The 17754-nt window shown below is 54.6% G+C and overlaps 1 protein-coding gene across 1 annotated transcript in view; it reads right to left on the reverse strand.

The window, feature by feature from the left end:
- LOC140396622 (tyrosinase-like) overlaps positions 1-17754 on the reverse strand; it is a 60295-nt gene that overhangs the window by 10539 nt on the left and 32002 nt on the right. Inside the window, exons 2-3 of the mRNA XM_072485416.1 lie at positions 5234-5462; positions 4493-4634 (exon numbers count right to left, since the gene is read on the reverse strand). Coding sequence (XP_072341517.1) covers positions 4493-4634; positions 5234-5462 — 371 coding nt within the window. The remainder of the gene's footprint in view (positions 1-4492; positions 4635-5233; positions 5463-17754) is intronic.

A 17754-nucleotide genomic window follows, 5' to 3' on the forward strand; every position in this document is an offset into this window, starting at 1 on the left:
GGACTTTTCTTTTTTCTCCCATGTTCACAAAGCGTACTCCCGGAGTGATTTTTCCATTTTGAGCAGGGCTTTGCTGGGGGGGGCGGTGGATGTCGAGTACTCGGCGATTGTAGTGTCGGCTCATGTCCCACACTGGGTGGATTTACGGGTGGGCAAGGAGGTGGGGGTCAGGGCCCGCAATGGAGATTGGGGGCAGGATTCACGCAATTGGCGCGATGTCCGCTGACCGGCGCCAAAAACGGCGCCAATCAGTCCGGCATCGCGCCGCCCCAAAGGAGCGGAATCCTCCGCATCTTGAGGTGCCGAGCCCTCACCTTGAGGGGCTAGGCCCACGCCGGACTGATTTCGGCCCCGCCAGCTGGCGGGAAAGGCCTTTGGTGCCCCGCCAGCTGGCGCGGAAATGACTTTGCCGGGCGGCGCATGCGCGGGAGCGGCAGCGGCCGCACACGGCATCCCCGCGCATGTGCAGTGGAGGGGGTCTCTTCCGCCTCCGCCATGGCGGGCCAGGCCACCGTGGGGGCACCCCCCGGGGTCAGATCACCCCGCGGCCCCCCCCCCAGGACCCCGGAGCCCGCCCACGCCGCCTTGTCCCGCCGGTAAGAGAGGTGGTTTAATTCTCGCCGGCGGGACAGGCGTTCCAGCAGCGGGACTTCGGCCCATCGCGGGCCCGAGAATCGCCGGGGGGAGGGGGGGGCCCGCCAACCGGCGCGGCGCGATTCCCACCCCCAGCCGAATATCCGGTGCCGGAGAATTCGGCAACCGGCGGGGGCGGGATTCATGCCAGCCCCCGGCGATTCTCCCACCCCCCGTCCCGCCCATGATGTAGGACTGTTAGCGGGTGAGGGAGGCCATCCAGAATTATTTGGAGATAAACAATACGGGGGAGGTTTCGCCAGCAACGGCGTGGGAAGCGCTGAAGGCAGTGGTCAGCGGGAAGCTGATTTCAATACGAGCTCATAGGGAGAAGGTGGAGGGGGCAGAGGTGGATGGGCTGGTTAGGGAGATACTCCAGGTGGACAGAACATATTCTGAAGCCCCGGAGGCGGGATTGTTGAAGGAGCGGCAGAAGCTGCAGGTGGAGTTTGGTCTGATATCCACAGGGAAGGCGGTGGGACAGCTGAGGAAGGCGAGAGGGACGGTGTATGAGTCTGGTGAGAAGGCCAGCCGGATGCTAGCACACCAGCTAAGGAAGAGGGAGGCGGCCAGGGAGATAGGGAGAGTGAAGGACAGAGGGGGAACACGGTCTTGGACCCAGCAGGGGGTGAACGGGGCGTTTAAGGAATTTTACAGCTGGCTGTATGAGTCGGAGCCCCCAGCTGGGGTGGAGGGGATGAGGCAGTTTTTGGAAGGTTTAAAGTTTCTGAAGGTGGAGGAAGGTTGGTTGAGGGGCTTGGGGCCCCGGTCGGGATTGAAGAAATACGAGAGGGATTGGAGACCATCCAGTCAGGCAAGGCCCCAGGACCAGACGGCTACCCAGTGGAATTTTGTAAGAAGTTTTTTGGGATGCTGCTGTTGAGGGTATTTAATGAGGCAAGGGAGCGAGGTGTCCTTCCCCCAGCAATGTCGCAGGCTTCGATTTCATTGATCCTGAAGCGGGAGAAGGACCCAGAACACTGTGGGTCATACAGACCAATCTCCTTATTGAATGTCGATGCCAAACTGTTGGCTAACATCCTGGCATCGAGGATAGAGGACTGCGTTCCAGGGGTGATAGGGGAAGACCAGACAGGGCTTGTGACAGGCAGACAGCTAACGGCCAATGTCAGAAGGCTCCCGAATGTGCTCATGGTGCCCTCCGAGGGGAGGGAGGCGGAGTTGGTGGTCGCTATGGACGCGGAGAAGGCCTTTGACCGGGTTAAATGGAATTACTTGTGGTAGGTCATGGGACGGGGTTTGGGTTTGGGCAGGGCTTTACTGACTGGACGGGCAGCACGGTAGCATTGTGGTTAGCACAATTGCTTCACAGCTCCAGGGTCGATTCCCGGCTCGGGTCACTGTCTGTGCGGAGTCTGCACATCCTCCCCGTGTCTGCGTGGGTTTCCTCCGGGTGCTCCGGTTTCCTCCCACAGTCCAAAGATGTGCAGGTTAGGTGGATTGGCCGTGATAAATTGCCCTTAGTGTCCAAAATTGCCCTTAGTGTTGGGTGGGGTTACTGGGTTATGGGGATAGGATGGAGGTGTGGGCCTTGGGTAGGGTGCTCTTTCCAAGAGCCGGTGCAGACTCGATGGGCCGAATGGCCTCCTTCTGCACTGTAAATTCTACGAAATCTATGATAGTGAGTGTGAACCGGGACTACTTCAGACTGCACCGGGGACGAGGCAGGGATGTGCCCTCTACCCGCTGTTATTTGCCTTGGCTATAGAGCCATTGGCTATGGAGCTGAGAGCATCAAAGGACTGGAAGGGGCTAGCCCGGGGGGGGGGGTTGGATGATGGAACACAGGGTCTCGTTATCTGCAGACAACCTCCTCCTATATATTTCTGACCCGTTTGGGGGGGGGGGATCGGAGAGATTATGGGGGAGATTATGCGGATCTTACGGGAATTTGGTCGATTGGTAAAAGCTCGGTCTGTCTCTGCTCCAGGTGATGGGGCAGGAGAGGAGACTGTGGTGGGGGGGGGGGGGGAGCTGCCGGTTACAGTAGTGGGAGGGAGCTTCCATTATTTGGGAATCCAGGTGGCTTGGGGCTGGGAGCAGTTACATCGATTAAATCTGACCCGGTTAGCCGAAGAAGTGAAGGAGCACTTTCGGAGGTGGGGCACGCTCCCGTTGTCACTGGCGGGGAGGGTACAGACCGAGAAAATGACGGTCCTCCCGAGATTTCTGTTTGTTTTCCAACGCCTCCCTGTTTTTATACCAAAGGCCTTTTTTAAGCGCGGGTGGGGGGGGAGCAGGGGAGGAGTCGGTGAAAGCGGCCTCATGTTAGGGCACGAGTTTGCGGGCATTGGTGACGGCTCCTCGACATGTACATCGATCCCTCAAAGCTGCCACCCAGGTTGATAGGGTTGTTAAGAAGGCGTAGGGTGTGTTGGTTTTCATTAACAGGGGGATTGAGATTAAGAGCCGCGAGGTTTTGCTGCAGCTTTAGAAAACCCTGGTTAGACCACACTTGGAATATTGTGTCCAGCTCTGGTCGCCTCATTATAGGAAGGATGTGGATGCTTTGGAGAGGGTACAGAGGAGATTTACCAGGATGCTGCCTGGACTGGAGGGCATGTCTTATGAAGAAAGGTTGAGGGAGCTCGGGCTTTTCTCACTGGAGCGAAGAAGGCAGAGAGGTGACTTGATAGAGGTGTACAAGGTGATGAGAGGCATGGATAGGGTGGATAACCAGAGACCTTTCCCCAGGGTGGAAATGGCTGTCACGAGGGGACATAATTTTAAGGTGATTGGAGGAAGGTATAGGGGAGATGTCAGAGGCAGGTTCTTCACACAGAGAGTGGTGGGTGTGTGGAATGCACTGCCAGCAGAGGTGGTGGAGTCAGAGTCATTAAAGACATTTAAGCGACTCTTAGACAGGCACATGGACAGCAGTAAACTGAAGGGGTGGAGGTTAGGTTGATCTTAGATTAGGATAAATGGTCGGCACAGCATCGTGGGCCGAAGGGCCTGTACTGTGCATTGTTCTATGTTCTATATTCTATGTTCTCTCCGGCCCGGAACTCCACGAGTGGTAGTAGCGTCCCTGAGAGTTTGGGGACAGTGGCGGAAGCTCATGGGAGTGGAGGGGGCATCGGTGTGAGCCCCAATTTGTGGTAATCTCCGGTTTGTCCCGGGGAAGATGGATGGGGGCGGGGTTCAGAGGTGGCAGAGAGCAGGTGATGAGAGGCTGGGGGATCTGTTTATCGATGGGCGATTTCTCTATTTGGAGGATCTGGAAGAGCAGTTTGAATTGCCGGGAGGGAATGGGTTTTGGGATCTGCAGGTGAAGGATGTTATGTGGAGGAAGGTTTCGACCTTCCCGCTTCTACCACCGCAGGAGATACAGGACAAGGTCGTCTCTAGGGGGAGGGGAAGGTATCGGATATCTACAAGGAACTGAGGACATCCTGGCAGGGATTTGCGGATATCACGCCCACGGTGCTAAAAGCGAGGGCAGTGACGGTCCGGAGGTGGCGATTTTCGGAGTATCGGAAGATCTGGGAGTCCAGGGGGCGAGAGAGGCTGACGTTTTGGCCTTTGCCTCCCTGGTGACCCGGAGACGGACCTTACTAGCGTGGAGGGACTCGGAGCCCCCGAAATCGGAGGGGTTAGCAACATGGCCGGCTTTCTCAGACTTGAGAAAATTAAGTTCGGCCTGAGAGGGCCAACGTTAGGGTTCGTCCGGAGGTGGCGTGATTGACTTCACTCTGAAACTGCGACGGCCAGAGCGAGCCGCCCATTTCGAGGGGCCATCCAGGACGGAGGGCGAGAGATTCCCTCCCGCGGTGCGGGGAACAACAAGATCGGGGACGCGCACCGAGCCAGGGGGGAAAGGCAAAGTTTCACTCACCTGTCAGCGTTGACGTGGATGCAAGGGAAGAGGGGATCATTGGCCGCAGTGAAGGAATTCAGCAACGTGCCGCTACAGAAGACATGGACGGCGTTGTGCATTTTGATACTCCTTTGATATGGATTCTGTGGATCTATGAAACCTGAGAGAGAGAGAGAGAGAGAGAGAGAGGGGAAAGGAAGAGAGGTTAAACGCCTGAGCGTGTTGGGGGGCTATAGGTTCTCTCCAAAGAACCTGTAGCTCAGATTCCGAGCTTTCCTCCTCCCTCACATATTCCAGCAATTCCCAGGATGAACGGATGGGAGGGCCAATGGGTTGGGAATAGAGCCTGCCCCCACAACCCCCTGCCCCCATGCTGAAATCCCCTCTTTCCATCAAACTGCCCTCCCATCACGTGCTTTTTCCTCCAAGACAGACTCTCTTATGCTCGACCCTCTCCAGAAGTCCTTCGACCGAGTGGACGGATGGGCAGGGAAGCGGCGAATGCAGTTACACTCGGTGAAGCTTGAAGCGGGTCCAGTTGGGGTGGCAATGCAAAGCGTGCTCCCTCTCTCCTGAACCTACCCCACACTGAGGAGGACTCAACGCCCTCCGCCTGCAACATAGTCACGATGGCGAGCGGCTTTACCCAGAATCCACTTGCTGCGCGTGGGCCCTCCAACCCTTCCCCGAAAACCTGCTCTGCCCGTAGGCACCACCCTCCTCACAGCCGATCCCATCACAGCCCCACCAACATCATACCTTCCAGAGCATTGCGGAAACACCCAGTGGACGTTGCATCGTAAGGCGGAGTATCAAACACGTGTAAAAGGAGACAGGCCTCATGATCCCGCCTGGTAGGAAGGCCAGTGAACATGGGGGGTCCATATACCAATCTCTCACCATTCAGTCGGTAAATTGGTTGTCCTGGCCCGGGCGCACAAACCACATCCATACTCGCCTCATGTTCATTATCGTTTGTACAGTGTGTCTGAGAGAAAAAGAGAAACTCATGGGTTAGATACAGAGTAAAGCTCCCTCTACACTGTCCCCATCAAACACTCCCAGGACAGGTACAGCACGGGGTTAGATACAGAGTAAAGCTCCCTCTACACTGTCCCCATCAAACACTCCCAGGACAGGAACAGCACGGGTTAGATACAGAGTAAAGCTCCCTCTACACCCTCCCCATCAAATACTCCCAGGACAGGTACAGCACGGGGTTAGATACAGAGTAAATCTCCCTCTACACTGTCCCCATCAAACACTCCCAGGACAGGTACAGCACGGGGTTAGACACAGAGTAAAGCTCCCTCTACACTCTCCCCATCAAGCACTCCCAGGACAGGTACAGCACGGGGGTGAGATACAGAGTAAAGCTCCCTCTACACTCTCCCCATCAAACACTCCCAGAACAGGTACAGCACAGGGATAGATACAGAGTAAAGCTCCCTCTACACTGTCCACATCAAACACTCCCAGGGCAGGTACAGCACGGGGTTAGATACAGAGTAAAGCTCCCTCTACACTGTCCCCATCAAACACTCCCAGAACAGGTACAGCACAGGGATAGATACAGAGTAAAGCTCCCTCTACACTGTCCACATCAAACACTCCCAGGGCAGGTACAGCACGGGGTTAGATACAGAGTAAAGCTCCCTCTACACTGTCCCCATCAAAGACTCCCAGGACAGGTACAGCACGGGGTTAGATACAGAGTAAAGCTCCCTCTACACTGGCCCCATCAAACACTCCCAGGTCAGGTACAGCACGGGGTTAGATACAGAGTAAAGCTCCCTCTAGACTGTCCCCATCAAACACTCCCAGGACAGGGACAGCACGGGGATAGATACAGAGTAAAGCTCCCTCTACACTGTCCCCATCAAACACTCCCATGACATGTACAGCACGGACCTAGATTCAGAGTAAAGTTCCCGCTAGACTGTCCCCATCAAACACTCCCAGGAGAGGTACAGCACGGGTTTAGATACAGAGTAAAACTTCCTCTGCACTGTCCCCATCAAACACTCCCAGGACAGGTACAGCATGGGGTTAGAGACAGCGTAAAACTTCCTCTGCACTGTCCCCATCAAACACTCCCAGGACAGGTACAGCACGGATTTAGGTACAGAGTAAAACTCCCTCTGCACAGTCCCCATCAAAAACGCCCAGGACAGGTACAGCACAGGGTTAGATACAGAGTAAAGCTCCCTCTCCACTGTCCCAACCAAACACTCCCAGGGCAGGTACAGCATGGGGTTAGATACAGAATAAAGCTCCCTCTACACATTCCCCATCAAACACTCACAGGACAGGTACAGCATGGACCTAGATTCAGAGTAAAGTTCCTGCTAGACTGTCCCCATCAAACACTCCCAGGACAGGTACAGCACGGGGTTAGATACAGAGTAAAGCCCCTCTACACTGTCCCCATCAAACACTCCCAGGATATATACAGCACGGACCGAGATTCAGAGTAAAGTTCCGGCTAGACTGTCCCCATCAAACACTCCCAGGAGAGGTACAGCACGGGTTTAGATACAGCGTAAACTTCCTCTGCACTGTCCCCATCAAACACTCCCAGGACAGGTACAGCACGGATTTAGGTACAGAGTAAAGCTCCCTCTGCACAGTCCCCATCAAACACTCCCAGGACAGGTACAGCACGGACCTAGATTCAGAGTAAAGTTCCCGCTAGACTGTCCCCATCAAACACTCCCAGGACAGGTACAGCACGGATTTAGGTACAGAGTAAAGCTCCCTCTACATAGTCCCCATCAAACACTCCCAGGACAGATACAGCACGGGGTTAGATATAGAGTATATCTCCCTCTACACTGTCCCCATTAAACACTCCCAGGACATGTACAGCACAGGGTTAGATACAGAGTAAAGCTCCCTCTACACTGTCCCCGTCAAACACTTGCAGAACAGTTACAGCACAGGGTTAGATACAGAGTAAAGCTCCCTCTACACTGTGCCCATCAAACACTCCCAGGACAGGGACAACACAGGGTTAGATACAGAGTAAAGCTCCCTCTGTACTGTCCCCATCAAACACTCCCAGGACAGGTACAGCACGGGGTTAGATACAGAGTATAGCTCCCTCTACACTTTCCCCATCAAACACCCTTAGGACAGGTACAGCACGGGGTAAGATACAGAGTAAAGCTCCCTCTCCACTATACCCATCAAACAATCCCAGGACAGCTACAGCACGGGGTTAGATACAGAGTAAAGCTCCCTCTACACTGTCCCCATCAAAAACTCCCAGGACAGGAACAGCACAGGCTTAGATACAGACTAAAGCTCTCTCTGCACTTCCCCATCAAACACTCCCAGGACAGGTACAGCACGGGGTTAGATACAGAGTAAAGCTCCCTCTACACTGTCCCCATCAAACACTCCCAGGATATGTACAGCACGGACCGAGATTCAGAGTAAAGTTCCGGCTAGACTGTCCCCATCAAACACTCCCAGGAGAGGTACAGCACGGGTTTAGATACAGCGTAAACTTCCTCTGCACTGTCCCCATCAAACACTCCCAGGACAGGTACAGCACGGATTTACGTACAGAGTAAAGCTCCCTCTGCACAGTCCCCATCAAACACTCCCAGGACAGGTACAGGACGGGGTGAGATACAGAGTAAAGCTCCCGTTACACTGTCCCCACCAAACACTCCCAGGACAGGTACTGCATGGGGTTAGATACCGAGTAAATCTCCCTCTACACTGTCCCTATCAAACACTCCCAGGAGAGGTACAGCACGGGGATAGATACAGAGTAAAGCTCCCTCTACACTGTCCCCATCAAATACTCCCAGGACAGTTACAGCAAGGGCTTAGACACAGAGTAAAGCTCCCTCTACACTGTCCCATCAAACACTTCCAGGACAGGTACAGCACGGGGTTAGATACAGAGTAAAGCTACATCTACACTGTCCCCATCAAATACTCCCAGGACATGTACAGCACGGACCTAGATTCAGAGTAAAGTTCCCGCTAGACTGTCCCCATCAAACACTCCCAGGAGATGTACAGCATGGGGTTAGATACAGCGTAAAGCTTCCTCTGCACTGTCCCCATCAAACACACCCAGGACTGCTACAGCACGGATTTAGGTACAGAGTAAAGCTCCCTCTGCACAGTCCCCATCAAACACTCCCAGGACAGGTACAGCACAGGGTTAGATTCAGAGTAAAGCTCCCTCTACACTGTCCCGATCAAACACTCCCAGGACAGGTACAGCACGGGGTTAGATACAGAGTAAAATTCTCTCTACACTGTCCCCATCAAACACTCGCAGGACAGGAACAGCACGGGGTTAGATATAGAGTAAAGCTCCCTCTACACTTTCCCCATCAAACAACCTCAGGACAGGTACAGCACGGGGTTAGATACAGAGTAAAGCTCCCTCTCCACTGTACCCATCAAACAATACCAGGACAGCTAAAGCACGGGGGGAGATACAGAGTAAAGCTCCCTCTACACTGTCCCCATCAAACACTCCCAGGACAGGTACAGCACGGGGTTAGATACAGAGTAAAGCTCCCTCTCCAGTGTCCCCATCAAACACTCCCAGGACATGTACAGCACAGGGTTAGATACAGAGTAAAGCTCCCTCTACACTGTCCCCGTCAAACACTTGCAGAACAGGTACAGCACAGGGTTAGATACAGAGTAAAGCTCCCTCTACACTGTCCCCATCAAACACTCCCAGGACAGGGACAACACAGGGTTAGATACAGAGTAAAGCTCCTTCTACACTGTCCCCATCAAACACTCCCAGGACAGGTACAGCACGGGATTAGATACAGTGTAAAGCTCCCTCTACACTTTCCCCATCAAACACCCTCAGGACAGGTACAGCACGGGGTTAGATTCAGAGTAAAGCTCCCTCTCCACTGTACCCTTCAAACAATCCCAGGACAGATACAGCACGGGGTTAGACACAGAGTAAAGCTCCCTCTACACTGTCCCCATCAAACACTCCCAAGACAGGAACAGCACAGGCTTAGATACAGACTAAAGCTCTCTCTGCACTTCCCCATCAAACACTCCCAGGACAGGTACAGCACGGGGTTAGATACAGAGTAAAGCTCCCTCTGCACTGTCCCCATCAAACACTCCCAGGACAGGTACAGCACGGGGTTAGATACAGAGTAAAGCTCCCTCTGCACTGTCCCCACCATACACTCGCAGGGCAGGTACAGCACGGGGTTAGATACAGAGAAAAGCTCCCTCTGCACTTTTCCCATCAAACACTCCCAGGACAGGTACAGGACGGGGTTAGATACAGAGTTAAGCTCCCTCTACACTGTCCCCACGAAGCACTCCCATGACATGTACAGCACGGACCTAGATTCAGAGTAAAGTTCCCGCTAGACTGTCCCCATCAAACACTCCCAGGACAGGTACAGCACGGGTTTAGTTACAGAGTAAAGCTCCCTCTACACTTTCCCCATAAAACACCCTCAGGACAGGTACAGCACGGGGTTAGATTCAGAGTAAAGCTCCCTCTCCACTGTACCCATCAAACAATACCAGGACAGCTACAGCACGGGGTTAGATACAGAGTAAAGCTCCCTCTACACTGTCCCCATCAAAGACTCCCAGGACAGGAACAGCACAGGCTTAGATACAGACTAAAGCTGTCTCTGCACTGCCCCATCAAACACTCCCAGGACAGGTACAGCACGGGGTTAGATACAGAGTAAAGCTCCCTCTACACTTGCCCCATCAAACACTCCCAGGACAGGTACAGCACGGGGTTAGATACAGAGTAAAGCTCCCTCTCCACTGTCCCAACCAAACACTCCCAGGGCAGGTACAGCATGGGGTTAGATACAGAATAAAGCTCCCTCTACACATTCCCCATCAAACACTCACAGGACAGGTACAGCATGGACCTAGATTCAGAGTAAAGTTCCTGCTAGACTGTCCCCATCAAACACTCCCAGGACAGGTACAGCACGGGGTTAGATACAGAGTAAAGCCCCTCTACACTGTCCCCATCAAACACTCCCAGGATATATACAGCACGGACCGAGATTCAGAGTAAAGTTCCGGCTAGACTGTCCCCATCAAACACTCCCAGGAGAGGTACAGCACGGGTTTAGATACAGCGTAAACTTCCTCTGCACTGTCCCCATCAAACACTCCCAGGACAGGTACAGCATGGATTTAGGTACAGAGTAAAGCTCCCTCTGCACAGTCCCCATCAAACACTCCCAGGACAGGTACAGCACGGACCTAGATTCAGAGTAAAGTTCCCGCTAGACTGTCCCCATCAAACACTCCCAGGACAGGTACAGCACGGATTTAGGTACAGAGTAAAGCTCCCTCTACATAGTCCCCATCAAACACTCCCAGGACAGATACAGCACGGGGTTAGATATAGAGTATATCTCCCTCTACACTGTCCCCATTAAACACTCCCAGGACATGTACAGCACAGGGTTAGATACAGAGTAAAGCTCCCTCTACACTGTCCCCGTCAAACACTTGCAGAACAGTTACAGCACAGGGTTAGATACAGAGTAAAGCTCCCTCTACACTGTCCCCATCAAACACTCCCAGGACAGGGACAACACAGGGTTAGATACAGAGTAAAGCTCCCTCTGTACTGTCCCCATCAAACACTCCCAGGACAGGTACAGCACGGGGTTAGATACAGAGTATAGCTCCCTCTACACTTTCCCCATCAAACACCCTTAGGACAGGTACAGCACGGGGTAAGATACAGAGTAAAGCTCCCTCTCCACTATACCCATCAAACAATCCCAGGACAGCTACAGCACGGGGTTAGATACAGAGTAAAGCTCCCTCTACACTGTCCCCATCAAAAACTCCCAGGACAGGAACAGCACAGGCTTAGATACAGACTAAAGCTCTCTCTGCACTTCCCCATCAAACACTCCCAGGACAGGTACAGCACGGGGTTAGATACAGAGTAAAGCTCCCTCTACACTGTCCCCATCAAACACTCCCAGGATATGTACAGCACGGACCGAGATTCAGAGTAAAGTTCCGGCTAGACTGTCCCCATCAAACACTCCCAGGAGAGGTACAGCACGGGTTTAGATACAGCGTAAACTTCCTCTGCACTGTCCCCATCAAACACTCCCAGGACAGGTACAGCACGGATTTACGTACAGAGTAAAGCTCCCTCTGCACAGTCCCCATCAAACACTCCCAGGACAGGTACAGGACGGGGTGAGATACAGAGTAAAGCTCCCGTTACACTGTCCCCACCAAACACTCCCAGGACAGGTACTGCATGGGGTTAGATACCGAGTAAATCTCCCTCTACACTGTCCCTATCAAACACTCCCAGGAGAGGTACAGCACGGGGATAGATACAGAGTAAAGCTCCCTCTACACTGTCCCCATCAAATACTCCCAGGACAGTTACAGCAAGGGCTTAGACACAGAGTAAAGCTCCCTCTACACTGTCCCATCAAACACTTCCAGGACAGGTACAGCACGGGGTTAGATACAGAGTAAAGCTACATCTACACTGTCCCCATCAAATACTCCCAGGACATGTACAGCACGGAACTAGATTCAGAGTAAAGTTCCCGCTAGACTGTCCCCATCAAACACTCCCAGGAGATGTACAGCATGGGGTTAGATACAGCGTAAAGCTTCCTCTGCACTGTCCCCATCAAACACACCCAGGACTGCTACAGCACGGATTTAGGTACAGAGTAAAGCTCCCTCTGCACAGTCCCCATCAAACACTCCCAGGACAGGTACAGCACAGGGTTAGATTCAGAGTAAAGCTCCCTCTACACTGTCCCGATCAAACACTCCCAGGACAGGTACAGCACGGGGTTAGATACAGAGTAAAATTCTCTCTACACTGTCCCCATCAAACACTCGCAGGACAGGAACAGCACGAGGTTAGATATAGAGTAAAGCTCCCTCTACACTTTCCCCATCAAACAACCTCAGGACAGGTACAGCACGGGGTTAGATACAGAGTAAAGCTCCCTCTCCACTGTACCCATCAAACAATACCAGGACAGCTAAAGCACGGGGGGAGATACAGAGTAAAGCTCCCTCTACACTGTCCCCTTCAAAGACTCCCAGGGCAGGTACAGCATGGGGTTAGATACAGAATAAAGCTCCCTCTACACATTCCCCATCAAACACTCACAGGACAGGTACAGCATGGACCTAGATTCAGAGTAAAGTTCCTGCTAGACTGTCCCCATCAAACACTCCCAGGACAGGTACAGCACGGGGTTAGATACAGAGTAAAGCCCCTCTACACTGTCCCCATCAAACACTCCCAGGATATATACAGCACGGACCGAGATTCAGAGTAAAGTTCCGGCTAGACTGTCCCCATCAAACACTCCCAGGAGAGGTACAGCACGGGTTTAGATACAGCGTAAACTTCCTCTGCACTGTCCCCATCAAACACTCCCAGGACAGGTACAGCACGGATTTAGGTACAGAGTAAAGCTCCCTCTGCACAGTCCCCATCAAACACTCCCAGGACAGGTACAGCACGGACCTAGATTCAGAGTAAAGTTCCCGCTAGACTGTCCCCATCAAACACTCCCAGGACAGGTACAGCACGGATTTAGGTACAGAGTAAAGCTCCCTCTACATAGTCCCCATCAAACACTCCCAGGACAGATACAGCACGGGGTTAGATATAGAGTATATCTCCCTCTACACTGTCCCCATTAAACACTCCCAGGACATGTACAGCACAGGGTTAGATACAGAGTAAAGCTCCCATTACACTGTCCCCGTCAAACACTTGCAGAACAGTTACAGCACAGGGTTAGATACAGAGTAAAGCTCCCTCTACACTGTCCCCATCAAACACTCCCAGGACAGGGACAACACAGGGTTAGATACAGAGTAAAGCTCCCTCTGTACTGTCCCCATCAAACACTCCCAGGACAGGTACAGCACGGGGTTAGATACAGAGTATAGCTCCCTCTACACTTTCCCCATCAAACACCCTTAGGACAGGTACAGCACGGGGTAAGATACAGAGTAAAGCTCCCTCTCCACTATACCCATCAAACAATCCCAGGACAGCTACAGCACGGGGTTAGATACAGAGTAAAGCTCCCTCTACACTGTCCCCATCAAAAACTCCCAGGACAGGAACAGCACAGGCTTAGATACAGACTAAAGCTCTCTCTGCACTTCCCCATCAAACACTCGCAGGACAGGTACAGCACGGGGTTAGATACAGAGTAAAGCTCCCTCTACACTGTCCCCATCAAACACTCCCAGGATATGTACAGCACGGACCGAGATTCAGAGTAAAGTTCCGGCTAGACTGTCCCCATCAAACACTCCCAGGAGAGGTACAGCACGGGTTTAGATACAGCGTAAACTTCCTCTGCACTGTCCCCATCAAACACTCCCAGGACAGGTACAGCACGGATTTACGTACAGAGTAAAGCTCCCTCTGCACAGTCCCCATCAAACACTCCCAGGACAGGTACAGGACGGGGTGAGATACAGAGTAAAGCTCCCGTTACACTGTCCCCACCAAACACTCCCAGGACAGGTACTGCATGGGGTTAGATACCGAGTAAATCTCCCTCTACACTGTCCCTATCAAACACTCCCAGGAGAGGTACAGCACGGGGATAGATACAGAGTAAAGCTCCCTCTACACTGTCCCCATCAAATACTCCCAGGACAGTTACAGCAAGGGCTTAGACACAGAGTAAAGCTCCCTCTACACTGTCCCATCAAACACTTCCAGGACAGGTACAGCACGGGGTTAGATACAGAGTAAAGCTACATCTACACTGTCCCCATCAAATACTCCCAGGACATGTACAGCACGGACCTAGATTCAGAGTAAAGTTCCCGCTAGACTGTCCCCATCAAACACTCCCAGGAGATGTACAGCATGGGGTTAGATACAGCGTAAAGCTTCCTCTGCACTGTCCCCATCAAACACACCCAGGACTGCTACAGCACGGATTTAGGTACAGAGTAAAGCTCCCTCTGCACAGTCCCCATCAAACACTCCCAGGACAGGTACAGCACAGGGTTAGATTCAGAGTAAAGCTCCCTCTACACTGTCCCGATCAAACACTCCCAGGACAGGTACAGCACGGGGTTAGATACAGAGTAAAATTCTCTCTACACTGTCCCCATCAAACACTCGCAGGACAGGAACAGCACGGGGTTAGATATAGAGTAAAGCTCCCTCTACACTTTCCCCATCAAACAACCTCAGGACAGGTACAGCACGGGGTTAGATACAGAGTAAAGCTCCCTCTCCACTGTACCCATCAAACAATACCAGGACAGCTAAAGCACGGGGGGAGATACAGAGTAAAGCTCCCTCTACACTGTCCCCTTCAAAGACTCCCAGGACAGGAACAGCACAGGCTTAGATACAGACTAAAGCTGTCTCTGCACTCCCCCATCAAACACTCCCAGGACAGGTACAGCACGGGGTTAGGGACAGAGTAAAGCTCCCTCTACACTGTCCCGATCAAACACTCCCAGGAAAGGTACAGCACAGTGTTAGATTCAGAGTAAAGCTCCCTCTACACTGTCCCGATCAAACACTCCCAGAACAGGTACAGCACGGGGTTAGATACAGAGTAAAGCTCCCTCTACACTGTCCCCATCAAACACTCCCAGGATAGGTACAGCACGGGGTTAGACACAGAGTAAAACTCCCTCTACACTGTCCCCATCAAACACTCCCAGGACTGGTACAGCATGGGGTTAGATAGAGAGTAAAACTCCATCTACACTGTCCCCATCAAACAATCCCAGGACAGGTAAAGCACGGGGTTAGATACAGAGTAAAGCTCTCTCCACACTGTCCCCATCAAGTACTCCCAGGACAGGTAAAGCACGGGGTTCGATACAGAGTAAAGCTCCGTCTACACTGTCCACATCATACACTCCCAGGACAGGTACAGCACGGGGTTAGATACAGAGTAAAGCTCCCTCTACACTGTCCCCATCAAACACTCCCAGGACAGGTACAGCACGGGGTTAGATACAGAGTAAAGCTCCGTCTACACTGTCCCCATCAAACACTCCCAGGACATGTACAGCACGGGGTTAGATACAGAGTAAAGCTCCGTCTACACTGTCCCCATCAAACACTCCCAGGGCATGTACAGCACGGGGTTAGATACAGAGTAAAGCTCCGTCTACACTGTCCCCATCAAACACTCCTAGGGCATGTACTGCATGGGGTTAGATACAGAGTAAAGCTCCCTCGACACTGTCCCCATCAAACACTCCCAAGACAGGTACAGCACGGGGTTAGATACAGAGTAAAGCTCCCTCTACACTGTCCCCATCAAACACTCGCAGGACAGGCACAGTGTGGTAGTATGTATTGGGGGTCATGTGGGACTGGAAGCCCTAATGTCATTGGCTGACAGATCCCGGGTCCTGGTTGGCCGTTGACCTCATACTCCGCCCTGAAGGCGAAGTATAAGAAGCCGGTGCCTTCCCCCGCAGGCCAGTTTACTATCGGGCTGCTGGGGAACAGACACGCTTAATAAAGCCTCATCGACTTCACTCTATTCGTCTCACGGAGTCTTTGTGCGCCACAATTTATTAAGCGTGCCTAAAAAGGACTATGGAGCTCAGGATCATTCCGGAATGCCTGAGGATCAGCCCCCACGCAGTGAATGCGGCAGCAGCCTTCAAACACTGGCAGACTTGCTTTGAGGCCTACATCACATCGACCACAGGCCGGGTCTCAGACGAACAAAAACTGCAGGTCCTGTACTCGAGGGTGAGCACGGAGATTTTCACCCTCATTGAAGACACTGACGATTTCCAGACGGCGTTCGCAGCACTGAAAAGTCTCTACGTTCGCCCAGTTAACCAAATCTACGCTCGCTACCAGCTCGCGACGAGACGGCAAGCTCCCGGAGAATCGATGGACGGGTTCTACGCCGCGCTACCCGCGCCTACGGCCCCGACCGCGCAGCAGGCCATTGGGCCCTGTACGTACCCGCCGCGGCAAACCCCCCCCCGGACACCCCACAGGCTTGCGCGGCCCAAACGCCGAGTCGCACCGGGGGCGCCCGCTGTTATTTCTGCGGCCAGGCGAAACACCCCCGACAACGCTGTCCGGCCCGCGCAGCCATCTGCAAAAGCTGCGGGAAAAAGGGCCACTATGCGGTGGTGTGCCGGTCCCGCGAGGTCGCCGCGGTCCCAGGAGAACAGGGAGCCCTACAGGCAGTCTATGCCTCCCAACCCCCCCAGCACGCCATGTGCGACCCGCAGACGCCGCCGCTCTGGGTCCCGACCACCGCGGCCCCGGGGCCACAGGGAGCCCTGCACGCCGCCTACGCTCCCCAACCCCCCTCCCCGCAGTCCATGTACGACCCGCCGCCGGCGCTCCCGATTTGGGTGCCGGCCAACACTCTCCACGGAGAGGAGGGGGTTATTCACATCCCGAACGCCACCCTCACCCCCGTCCCACGCCCCACGCCTGACCCGCCGGCTCCGCCGACTTGGGCCCCGACCACCGCTGTCCCCGGTGAGGGAGCTCCGCGCGGTCCTAGCGCTCGCCGCCCCACGCCTGACCCGCCGACCTGGGCCCTCACCCCCGTCCCGTGCCCCACGCCTGACCCGCCGACCTGGGCCCTCACCCCCGTCCCGCGCCCCACGCCTGACCCGCCGACCTGGGCCCTCACCCCCGTCCCGCGCCCCACGCCTGTCCCGCCGACCTGGGCCCTCACCCCCGTCCCGCGCCCCACGCCTGACCCGCCGACCTGGGCCCTCACCCCCGTCCCGCGCCCCACGCCTGTCCCGCCGACCTGGGCCCTCACCCCCGTCCCGCGCCCCACGCCTGTCCCGCCGACCTGGGCCCTCACCCCCGTCCCGCGCCCCACGCCTGACCCGCCGACCTGGGCCCTCACCCCCGTCCCGCGCCCCACGCCTGACCCGCCGACCTGGGCCCTCACCCCCGTCCCGCGCCCCACGCCTGACCCGCCGACCTGGGCCCTCACCCCCGTCCCGCGCCCCACGCCTGACCCGCCGGCGCAACTTACCTGGGCCCCGACCACCGCTGTCCCCGGCGAGGGAGCTCCGCACGGTCCTAGCGCCCGCGGCCCTGGCGCTCACAGAGAGGGAGCTCCGCGCGGTCCTAGCGCCCGCGGCCCTGGCGCTCGCAATGCAGGAACTCCGCGCGGTCCTAGCGCTCCCCAGACCCCCCGCACACCATGTGCGACCCGCAGACGCCGCCATTTTGGGTCCCGACCACCATGAGGGGAGAAGGGGCGCCGCCATCTTGGACCGCCCCCGAC

Source organism: Scyliorhinus torazame, chromosome 19, assembly GCF_047496885.1.
Source record: "Scyliorhinus torazame isolate Kashiwa2021f chromosome 19, sScyTor2.1, whole genome shotgun sequence".
NCBI classification, from domain to species: Eukaryota; Metazoa; Chordata; class Chondrichthyes; order Carcharhiniformes; family Scyliorhinidae; genus Scyliorhinus; species Scyliorhinus torazame.